At 29.0% G+C, this 12869-nt stretch overlaps 1 protein-coding gene and 1 long non-coding RNA gene across 9 annotated transcripts in view; one reads left to right on the plus strand and one right to left on the minus strand.

Annotated features, from left to right (window-relative positions):
- Nucleotides 1-5984, plus strand: part of LOC143234009 (uncharacterized) — a 30891-nt gene extending 24907 nt beyond the window's left edge. For all 8 annotated transcript variants that reach the window (XM_076471003.1, XM_076471000.1, XM_076471006.1 and 5 more), the window contains exons 7-8: nt 1501-1618; nt 3147-5984. In XM_076471003.1, coding sequence (XP_076327118.1) covers nt 1501-1618; nt 3147-3553 — 525 coding nt within the window. In that variant the 3' untranslated portion in view covers nt 3554-5984. The remainder of the gene's footprint in view (nt 1-1500; nt 1619-3146) is intronic.
- LOC143234011 (uncharacterized) lies at nt 3496-11479 on the minus strand. The gene is made up of 3 exons (XR_013018471.1): nt 11244-11479; nt 8567-8670; nt 3496-8439 (listed from the first exon to the last, which is right to left on the minus strand). It is a non-coding gene; the product is annotated as an uncharacterized LOC143234011 (long non-coding RNA).
- Nucleotides 11480-12869: the final 1390 nt, after the last annotated feature.

Here is a 12869-nt window from a genome sequence, read left to right on the forward strand (position 1 = left end):
AAACCTCATCCATGAGTGAAAAATTTGGAAACAAAAGAGGTTGTTACAGTCATAGGAAAGTCAACTAAAGTCATACTTAAATACAGATATTAAGCCTAAACAATAAACAACAACAACTAAGATCAGATTTTATTTATTTTTGCAGCTGGGTGGATATTTTAATATACTAAGTCATAGTGAATACCAGAGTGAAATTGTTCTTTTAAATTTCAATGGAAAAACCTTTTGGAAATAGTAGGCTATTGAAGATCAAATTTCAGAATCACTGTACAGCAGTTGTTTTTAGGAAGTGAAATTTGGCTGTAAAGTTCAGGCCCCAAATTTCTACTGAGCTTATGATTTACCCATCTAAACATTGAGAATAAAGTGTAAAAGTGATTTATGATACAATGCTTAACAAATATACATCAAGTAGTTTAAAAAAATGCAAATTTCAAGTACAGCAAAGTTTTAGTGTTTTTCTGTAATAGAATATTAGTAAACACTGTCTATCCGTTTTTGCGTGTTTTTTCTTTCTTTTGGTCTCTTGGGAGAAAGAGTTCATAGGCTTATTTTGAATTGTCCAATGGCATTAGGTATGTATAAATGCATACATATATACAATATCTAACTTGTTATTTTTTTATTGAACTTGCAATAAAAACAAAGCAGTCTGTTTGATTAAGTTGGCATTTTAGACAGTAATTAGCATGTCCATATAGAGTAACTGTATAAATAATTATATTTTAATGTGCATTGTATACATCCATAACTACTTTTAGTTCATTTTTATGTTTTTGTATTGCACACTTGGATCTTGTAAAATGAGATAATGCATTTGAGAACATTTTATTAGTAGCACAGATATTGTAGATACTTTAAAAAAAATGGTAACTGGTTTAGATTTGTATGTAGCAGCAAAGAAACTTGCATTATTTAGTACCTTGCAAATGAGGTTATCTTAACAAAACTAATTTTATATATTGGTTCATGGTGATGCTTGGTACTTTTATAGCAAAGAACATATGACAAGAACATCTTGCAGAACCAACACTGTTTACTTTTAAGCTGTACGTCCTCATACCTTGTGCAATACTTTCATGTGCTTTACAAATTTTGGATGTAATACTAAAGTAAAGCCATGTAATAATCATTGCTAAATATTATATTACATATGTATACTCAGTACGCTTTGGATACAATCACCTTCTTATCATTGATTTTCATCATTTAATTATCCTATTTAAATGATAGATTTAAAAAAAATTAGGTTTTGTGTATGATAAGTTCATTAAATCTCTGAATGGTTGTACATTTTACATTTCAGAAAATTAGAGTTAACATAAGTTCTTAGTGGTCATAAATTCCTTCTAAGGTATTAAAATAGTTCATAAGTTTTGAGTTATTTTGTTTTGCTGAAAGATATCCAGCTCAGTACAGAAAGTGTTTGATATGGTAAATTAAGTTTAGTATTTCTGTTTCAGAAGTGTAATGAACATATTCTGATTTCTACCTGAACAGGAATGCCAACAACAACAGTTTAATCCATACAATTTCCCTACATGGCCTTTCGTTATCAGTTATTTGGACCCAGTTTTATCACTCGCTGATGAATCTAAGAAGAAAAATGGAAATAATGGTAATAAAATATAATTTGAACTGAAAACATAGAAGTGTACTGTTTCATAAAATTATAATATAGATTTTGAAATCAAGAAAATTGGAGTTACAAGTAGCAGTTGGCAACAAAATAACAAAAAAAATTAAATTGGAGAAATTTTTTTTTAGTTTTCTTTACATATTTGGAATTTTAATTTTGAAGCAAGATCACTACTGTGTTGTAGATTTACACTGTTGATTGCCTTTGATTTCATTACAGTATAATTCTTAAAACATAACTCTGTTTTATTTACTTTGTGACAAAAGTGCTAAAAATATTTTGAATAATCAGTTTGTTATTGAATATTATTTTATGTTTATTGTATTCAAACAAGCCCCACTTGGAGAGCAGTAAGTCTACAGCTTTTTAGTGCTAAAATCAGGGATTTGATTCTTCTCGGTGGACACAGCAGATAGTCCAGCGTGGATTTGCTATAAGAAAGTACACACTTATTCAAACAATGCATGCAAATAAATTGGCTCTAAATGGCTACTTATTTCTAAATGCAATTTTGATATCTTAAAAATATTATTAATTATTATTATTACCTTATGGGTGATAATAGTTAAAGAGAAAAAAATATGATTTCATGAAATGTTCGGGTGGTGACCTTCAGAAGCATTTAAATAAACAATGAAAAAAATACAAAGATTAATATTAAGTTTGAATAATGCAGTGGTGTAGAATTTTTATATTTTATTTTATATTTATGATGGCAACATTAATTAATTGATTAATGGATCCATCAGTTAAGTGCTTAGCAAATACTACTAACTGCCCAGCTTTTGTGTTTATTTCTTGTGTGGAACGTATTTTTTTCTTTTTGTAATTTTGTTATAATGATGCAGTTTTTACTAAATAGTTTCAATCCATTAAAACTGGTTATTAATGGTTTCATAATAAAATCCTTTCGTTTATAATGCCACATTCATTATCTTTACATAAGCACTCAAACATTGCTTCCAGGCCAACTCTGAGTTTGGTTAGCTTTCTTCATATTTGTGTGAATAATGAACACTTTACAAGTTAGAGACATCCAAGTTTCAACATGTATTTAATATAAACATCAGTTTTCTTTAGGATTCAATAATTTGATTTTTCTACAATGATAAGAAAGAAAATTTCTGGTTTAAGTGAAAACTTTATGGACTTCGACCTAGCTTTTTATATTAAATTATGTCTAAACAGTGATATACAGTTGTAGAGATAAGGCAGTAGATGTCACAGAACATCTGGAATTTATCAGAGAATTTTGTAAAAGCTTATTCTGCTGAAGATAATAGATACATGTTGTGACAACCATCTAAGAAATGTAGGGTTCTGAATATATTATATTTGTATCTTGGCAACTACTAAAGGGGAAGAATAATAAATTCTACAACACAAACCAATATCAAGTTTATGGGCCTTTTTGCAACAATACAGAAAAAAGGGTTAACTGTGTAAATAATATAAGCTTCAATTATTCATAAAAAATCAAAATTAAATTTTTTTTTGTGTCTTACAGATGATGGAAACTATGAACTGTATTTGAAACAACTAGAAAAGAAAAAACAAAGCATTATAAAAAAGTCTAAGAGATCATTCCTACGTTTCATTCAAAAGAAAAGGAATCAAGTTACTAATACTGGAATGAAAAGAGGCTTGGAATCAGTAAGACACACAATTAAAAATAAAAATAACAGACGTGGAAAAAATCCAGTGAGAGTAAATAAATTTAATAATAAAATAGAATCTGCTTTTCCTCGGACTCCCATTTCAAGATTGAAACAGCAAGAGAAAATGTCATCAGAACTTGCCAGTTTGTTAGAACTTCACAAGGAAATTATTAAAAACAAGAAAAATAATAAGAAGAAAAAACAGCAGATGAAGCTCAAAAGAAAGAAACAAATACAAAATGAAAATTATAAATAATGTATTTGATCATTGTTCAGGAAAGAAAAGGTTTTGTCTTACAAAATTAAGCCACTGTATGTATGTAACTAAATTAATTCAGGTATTAACATGAACAGGTTACTATAGTGATTTAGTTTAGTTTCTTATACATACATAACTCTACCTTAATTTTCTATTATTTTCATTCACAATTGAATAGTTATTTTGAAATGGTTATCACTTGCTAAAAAGCCAGCAAGTGTAGGTGAAATTTATTTTCTCTTTGTATTTTATGTAATATTCAACAGCTAAACAAGAGTAAAGCAAAATTACCATCTGATACTTAAAATGTTGGTGGAAAAGAATTTCAGCTTTTATTTTACATTGAAACATCTGAAATAAAATATTCATTTTAATTGTATGTTTCATGAGGCAACTAATATTTTGCAAATGCTTACATCAGTTTTAGAATCTGATTATAAAAATGAATCATCATTAGGTAAAATTTCAGTTGAAATTGATTCAGCTGTGCGCTTATATGTATTTGATGTCATTATTTCAGTGGCAAAACCTGCTAAATTATACCACCAGTACATAGCCATGCAATCAACACAAATTGTAAACAACATAAAACAGCTATAAAAGAAGAAATAATTGCTCAGAAGAAATAAAATGGCCTCATAACATCAACATGAGTTAAGTGGTTAAATTTGTAAAAATTAGTATTCTGACCATAAGACTTTTTCCTGCAATAAGTCAGTTTTTGTTGTTTTTTAACAAATGTATGATAGGTACTGCTTCATATTATCAACATACATTGCAACTTGCAAAATCAAAATTAACTAAAGATTTACTATGAAAGAAAGAAGTTCTTTGAGCATCTTAAAATCTGTTATCAAAGTATCAGACACAGACCCTAAAATATAAATATATTTACTTTAAATGACCATTACTCCAAACAGACATACCATTTTCCTAATTGTAAAAGCAGTTTACTAGCTGTGACACTAACAGTCTCAGGATTTGGTTTGTGATTGATGAAGTTGTTTATTTATTCATCACTGACTCTTTGCTAAGGTTTTAAACTTATTAAAATGGTCAACAGTCACTTGACTTAGGTTAGCCTGTTCTTATCACTTGCATTAATAGTTTTCCCTTATGTGACTTTGTTGACAGGAAGTCAAGTAAATTTGCAAACTATAAATGCCAAATGATGTACTATGAAACTGGGTTAATAAAACCTCTTAATCATTCAATCTTAGCTTACAGTTTGGTATACCCTACAGGATAATTTACCATTACAATGGTATGTGCATCAAATGTGGTAGATGCAATAACTGTAAAGGAAAGCTTAAATGATTAGAACTGAATTTGTTTTTCTTTTTTTTAAAGAGTATTGGGAAGTCTCAATAAATCAATATGCTTCTCTTATCCTTAAACACTGTTTAGTGAGTTTAGGAATCTAAGTTTTTTTCATCTACGTATTTAGCTTCATGTTATTTGTAAAAACTGAGGATATAAAAAATATGAATTTTTTTTCGAAAACAGAGCTGTGCTGAAAGTCATACAGATAAGTAGATGTACACAACTTTTAACAAGTACCTGTGAATGATTATCTTGCATTTCTTTAATGTTACAAATTAAATTAGTACCTCAAAATTGCAGATTTGTAAGGATCAGATACCAATTTATTAGATTTATCCATGAAATTATTACATATATTTCATTTTTTTTTTCGACCAAAGCAACAGCATTTCTTACAACAACTTTTTATAAATAGTTTTAATCTCAACCAACTTATTTGCTGCTTATAGTTTAGTTATGGCTAAATATAGTTAATGATAAAGTGGAAGATAAAAAACATGAACGTTTTCAGTTGAAAATGACTAAATACATTAAGACTAAAATAGCATTGATGAAAAAGAAAATGAAGAAATGTCTATGATAATTTATTTAAAGTTCCATTTATTTTTTAATACTTTGTAAGATTAAGTGCCAGCTGGTATATATAGGTAGTTTAATTTTATTTCTTGACTTGCACAACTGAATTGAAGTGCTGCTTAAGTAATAAGTGGTACAAATTTATAAGCTATTAAATGGCATACTTTCTTTAAATTTTGTTGCAACATGCTATTTTGAGAAAACTGACAGTAAAATTTGGTTCCGTAATGCAATATCTCTTAACTAGATTACAGGTTGATGGCACAATGTATATCTCTAAAATTGTCATATGTCAGAGATATACATTGTTATATTGATATATATAAAATTTATATTTCTAAAATTGTCAGAGATATTTTGACATATCAAGCTGTACCAGTAATGCACCTCAGTTCAGTAATGATAACAAGTGTTCTAGTACAAGTTCCTTTCAATTAGATAAATTTGGCTGGGATAGATTTATCCTTGAAAAACTAACAAAGTTTGTAATATTTTTAATATAAATAACTGTGTGATTTAATGTAATGAGCATCCAAAGTTGTTTTTTTCTCTTGCTCTCTCATGTTTATTATATTTTTCATTTTCTCACCAAAATGAGGCTCAATGAAGAAAAGATGTACAAGCCTAACCTATTTTTTTAATTTTTTACTAGTTCAGCTGATTTCACAGCTCACTACTATTTGAAAGAGCAAGCAAATAAGCAAATTAGGCCTAGTATAGTGGTGGAATGCAAGGAGTTTGGCTTTTGTGTATGGTCAGTTCTTTAGTCATCACAATAACCTAACATACTGGTCATGGTATGTCACTTTATCCAAACACCTTAAGTATTTTGAGTTGTTAGTGGTGAGTAAAAGACTAAATCAAAATTACACATATTCACATGTTAATTTTATGTAAAAAAATGATTTGAGTGAAAGACTTGACACAGAATATGTGGCTAACACCAAAGAACTTAGCTAACAAGGTACAAGTTCCAATCAAACTGTTCAACCTTGAAGTATGACACAAAACAACCTTATACAACATATTAGTCCATTTGTTGAGTGAAACATATATGCAGGTGGGTTGATTCACCTTCTGATTATATCTAATTACCCTTTGGTATGATAATCATAATATTAAGAAATCTGTCTAGTTTGAAGGACAGTTTTATAGAAATTGAGTGAACTACACTCCATATAATAATTATGTATATGTATACACACACACACACACACATATAAAGCTCTTTGATGTAAGATTACCAAGTATTTCTTATTTAGATCTATACATGATATTTTCCTATGATAGAAGCTTCTGCAACTGCAGATAAATCATCAGGTATCAACTTATTGATAGCTTGTACTCCAATATTTTAGTATGATTGTGAATTTTTATCTAGCTTATATAGTTCTACGCTGAGACTAGTTTTAGAAATATCATTTACAAAATATCCTGTCGAATTACGAAAGATCTTTTTATTAGCTGGTATACTGTAATTACATCTGTATTTTTTTTTAAGTTACTTTTCTTATGTAGCTATGGTCATTTTATTTTTGAAGGTTGAGAACAAAGATGTTACCAATGTAAGATTTCTCACCTTCATCTTTACTAAAGGTTCCTTAATGTTAAGTGAATAGGAGGTACCTGTATAGCTTTGGAAATGAATTTGTAGTCAGAGAAAGACTTGCAGTGTATAACCCTTTTCACAATTATGAAGTTACCAGTGTGAGTTTATGTAGAAATGATCCTTATGTTCCTTTAAAATATAGAACTTAAGGAATTAGAACTTAGTCTGGATGAATACTTTAATGTTCGTTTTGTAACTGTGATGGTTTCTGAACATGGTCATTTGATTAAGACATGATACAGTTCTGTTGCTGAAACTTTCAGTCACAGTTTTCTTTAGTGTCAATATTGCTTAATAGAAAGTTGTAGGGGAAATTAGAGTTACATATGCTAGTTGTTTATAACTGGATAGGCTTTGTTTTCTTTTTGTTTACCTGGTTCTTTAATTTGAAGGCTTGAAGTATTTTTGAGTAATCATTGTTCCAAAATAAAATGACATTGTGGTCATAAAAGTTGATTTACATTGACTAGGTCCTTCATCAACTTATACAGAAGTTGTGAATTCTGGTTAAATTATTTTGACTACTCACGGAAATAATATGGTTAAAAATAAGTTGAATGTTTATATAACACAACATTCTAAACACGTGAGAGAACAGTATTTTGTTTTTATCAACCATTATTGGTGCAATACAGAAGCAATAAAAACAGTTGATATTTACAACAATTTCAAGAATATCTTGTTCTCTTTGGTTTGTGGTAGTAATAAGTTCATTTATTAAAAGTATATTAAGAGTTAGTTTTTAGTTTGAAATTTTATATGATTGTTTTTTTCATTTACTGATTTTTGTTATTTATTCCACATGTTTACAATATTCTTATTGTAGGATTGAAAAGCAATTAATTGTTACTAGGTTTAGTAGTCTGTATGGCCATTAAAGTTTAATTATTAATGAGTATTTTATATGTAACGTTTTCATCCTGTGTCTTAGCTGCTAAATTCTTACCATCATGAGCTGGTATGATATATGGTATTCTTAAGGTTCGTAAGCAAAATTGTCCATTACACCCTATGCTTTAAGCAATGAGAATTGAATGCACAGTTATAGCCAAACTTCCTTGTACCTATTTTTAAAGCATTAATGAATTTACTGTCCTGGACTCATTCACATTTGTTGAAGAGTTAAAAGATCTATTATACCCTTCCAATGAATGTGTTATGGTTAAATTTAATACAAGTTCTTCATACACAAAAATTCCATTGGTTGAGACCACTGATATTTATTTTGGAAAAAAACTTTGAAAAAGAACCTCTTATTTATGGCTTAACAGGAAACAGTTTAGATTTTTAATTATCCACTTTGTAAAAAAAATCAAGGACCAACTCGGGCAACATTCTTCTGATGCATTGCGAACAATCTTGGTTGAGTAACTGCCTACAAAAATTCAAACCAATATATTATAAACACTATACTGATGAAACTCTTCATTTTTTATTCAAAAGATGAAATTCAACAGTTTCATTAAAATCTACCCATGCAATTGAAAGAAAGAATACATTGCCTTTCTAGTTGTGTTAATTACATGAGAGACTCGAAGTGTTTTTGTGTCAATATACTGAAAGAAAATGTTCACTGGACAGCTTATCTAGTTTGATAGTTTCATTCCTGTGGGATATAAGAAAACTTACTAACACATATTTAAGATCTTTTATTGTGTTTCATTTTATACTTTGAGATTGTTTTTCTTCATGTAATATTATTGTATAATGGGTACTCTAAGGAAATTATTGAAAAGCCTAATTAGGATATTTCTGAACAAAATATTTAAATCTCCCATAAAATTGTTCACAGATGATAAATGCCCAGTTTAATTGACCCTCCTTTATCTTAGAAAAGTGTCCTACTTTCTAACAATTTCAGTCTTTAATAAGAATATTCTACCCACAGGTTAAACTGAAAATCATTTTTAAACTATCCTTTAGAGCAGTGGTTCTTAACCTTTTTCAGTGTTTGCACCCCTTTCAAATCAGTAATCATTTCTCGCACCCCCTGGAAACTTAAATATAAAAAAAGCTAAAAATACAAAGTTGATGTAATCAAAAATTTTTTTTAATCTTCATACATACAGCATACCTTTTTTCAAGACAAAAATTCAGGGTACATAATGAAAAATTAATTTCAATGTTTCTTCTTAGGAGAAATATAAAGCATACTCTTATGTAAAAATATAGATTTGCTTTAATTATTCATGGGCATCCTCGCACCCCTTGGGAATCATCTTCGCTAACCCTAGGGGTGCAGGCACCCCTGGTTAAGAACCCCTGCTTTAGAGTAAACATCTCTTTATTACAAGAGTATCTACTTATCTATTTTTCTGGATTTTTTTAAACAAAAGAAATAAAAGAAGGGAATTTAAATATTTCTATAATATGGATTGTGGAAACAAAAAAGTAAACAAGGCTGGAGATACTACAGATGTTATTTACTGTAACTACAAACCCTTATTTTGACTCCATGACCTTTACTTAATATGAGACTTGTTTGACATACCTTTATGGATAATGAAACCAAACTTTGTTTATTAAATTAGAACTTAATATAGTCTCTTTTTATATCTTTAAATGGGAGAATTAATGTATTTTTTCTACCTTTTAGTATAAAAAACTAACAGTCTCAACCTAACGTTTTCTCTACTCATTGAGTATAACATTTCTGTGGTATTTGCTAATGTGAGGTTTCTTTTTATATGTTAATAGCTGTTATAAATTGCGAAGTTGAAGTTTTTGCATTCTTATTGAAATTTCTTGATAGGGAGTAAAGAATGCATTTGTGATCATATTAAGGTGTAAAACTTAAATTTAGGATATAGATTGATTTGTGCACTTCTTTTTCTTTAGATTTGCTTATTTTATATACTTCAGTAGTTTTGTTATATAAGCATTGCAGTATAGTGAGAGAAAACCTAAAGGATATATTAAATTATTAATTCCATTAATAAATCAACATCTTAAGTATACTTTACTTCCTGTCTAAGAAAAGAACAAAAAAGTTTAACTTTAGGAATTTAAAACAATATTTAAAAAATAATATTCAGTAAAAAGAAACAAAAAAACTATTTACAGCAAACAGTAATGGTAGTATTTCATAAAGTATGTTCATCTTTAATTAGTAATTTACAAGAAGTTACTGGATTTGATTTTAATCACACAAGAATATATCCTTTTAATATCTTTACCATCACGTAAGAGCTATGATAATAAAAACACACAATCGAAAAAGTGTGTGTGTGTGTGTGTATATATATATATATATATTTATTTGTGTTACAACTACTTTTATTATAATACAGCCAGTGGCGCAACTGTGCCATTGCAGTTGCACTGAGGCCCAAACAGAGGTGTCGATAATTTAAAAATATATAAAAAGTTACCCAGTTGCGTGACATTGTTTTAGGTGTGAATAACTGCCGAAAGATGGCAGAAAACAATTGTAGCGCTTCTGTCTTTCGAAGTAGTTGCATATTAAAAGTTCTTATTGTATATTTTATATTAATTGAAAATAAAATGTAGGCGTTTGTACTATTACGCATAAAACTTAAAATATATTAATAGATAAAGAATATGTAAAAATGAGACTTAGCTTTAGGCCCGCAAGAATTGTTTTAAGCTATATTTTGGAGGCCTGGCGGTGCTAATTTTTTTTTTTTTGCAGTGTTTGGGATTAGAATAGATGCATTTTGAATATATATATGTAGTTGGAGAATGGAGTGTCTTGAATGATTTTTGTGTGTTTATGACATTGTGTACATGTCTGGTATACCGACATTAATTTAGTTAATATTTAGTGTATATACACTGCTGGCCAAAATCTTTAGGTCAATGAACATAAAGAAAAAATATGCATTTTGCGTTGTTAGACCCAACTACTTATTTGAGTAGAGCTTCGAAAGACGAAAATAAGAAAATAAAAATAACTTTTTTAGCATATTATATTTATATTGTATATTTTTTCTTTATGTTCATTGGCCTTAAGATTTTGGTCAGCAGTGTACATTACAAGTTACACTCTCGAATTACCTTACACAACAACACCTTGCTAATGTATCTCGTAAAAAAATGTTCTATTATTATTTATTTTATCTAATCAAACCTTACCTAACTTTTAACATTTCACATTTTTATTACTTATAAAGTAATAAGTAAAGAATACACACGAAAAACAAGAAATAAAGTACTTACCCGAGTTTTTTTTTTTTCTGTTGACGACATCCAACCCTACATTTTTTTATACTAATGGTACTATTGCACGAAATAATTTGTTGTCCAATTAAATAGTAATCCAAAAAACATAGAATAATAATAATCAGAAAGCTAAATATCTTCCATAAATATCACAGTTTTTCTAGTTTTCTAACCACGCGACAAAAGTCGTTTGAAATTCACAACATTTTATCCACGTTTTACATGAGAATAAAAGGTGAATTGGGAGAGAAACTGAATATTCTTTACAGACAGAACGACGTAAAATAATACGTCATTTAATAAAATATGCTTTGCCTGATCGATCACAGTATTATAGCAAGTAATTTATGTTAAGTTTTGTACTCTTTTTTTTTTTTGGAAGAGTGGTAAGTAAATTAGAGAAAAAGTGGATGTTTAGAATGAAAATGTCAGAATTTTGAAATTTTTATTAGAAAGATTTAAACTTGCAACACGAATACTCTTAAAATATGAATAATTAGCTGTATTTATTGGTATACCATAATAAAAATGGAGATCAATTAAACATTGAATGTTAAGTCACTAAAGGTGGTGATATGTGCACAAAAAGATGCCCATGGGGATAGTGGTAAGTAGCTTAAAATTATTATTATTATTTATATCTTAGTTCTCTGAAGTGGTTGTGGAATACAGCCGTAAGGTTTAGTTCTTGAACATTAAAACTTCCTCTCCATAAAAATAAATATCTGCCAAAATGGTTTAAAGAAAGAACAACAAGTACTCTTACCAATGAAAGTAAATAAAATTACGGCCTATATCTCCAGAATGTAACTTTATTATCTAAATATTTCACTATTACAGCTTCATCGAGAGCTGTCGATATTTTACAAGTTTATTAATTTAAATTGTTAAAGTGAAATAAGGCTCTTAAAATTATTAATGATTAATAAAACTGCCTTTAATAAATGTATCTGACTATAAGTAGCCATTTTTATCTTTTGATATGAACTTTGTTCTAATGACTTGATAATTATATTAAATTATGTAGTCATTACTTGTTTTTTGGTTTGTTTTGAATTACGCGCAAAGCTACACGAGGGCTATCTGCGGTAGCCGTCCTTAATTAGGTGGTGAAAGACTAAAAGGGAACACAGCTAGTAATCGTCCCACAACGCAAATTCTTAGGCTACTTTTTTCCCAACCAATAGTGGGGTTTACCGTCACATTATAGTATACCCACGCCTGTTTGTTTGTTTTGAATTACGCGCAAAACTACACGAGGGATATCTGCGCCAGCCGTCCCTAATTTCGCAGTGTAAGACGAGAGGAAAGGCAACTACTGATAACCTCCCACCACAAACTCTTTTACTAACAAATAGTGGGATTGATTGTGATTTTATGACGGCTCCATGGGTGAAAGGGCAAACATGTTTGGTAGGACAGGCATACGAATTTTTGACCGCCAGAATGCGAGTCTAGTGTCCAAGATACATGGCTCTGCCAGGGTCGGAGTCATTACTAACTGGTGTTATATAACGATGTTGTTGATTATTTTAATTATACTTTCGTCTTTTTTTTTTTAACAAATAAAGTAAAATTGCTTGGATATATTTTTTAGCATATCTGGCAATGGACTATCTTTAA

Source organism: Tachypleus tridentatus, chromosome 12, assembly GCF_004210375.1.
Source record: "Tachypleus tridentatus isolate NWPU-2018 chromosome 12, ASM421037v1, whole genome shotgun sequence".
NCBI classification, from domain to species: domain Eukaryota; kingdom Metazoa; phylum Arthropoda; class Merostomata; order Xiphosura; family Limulidae; genus Tachypleus; species Tachypleus tridentatus.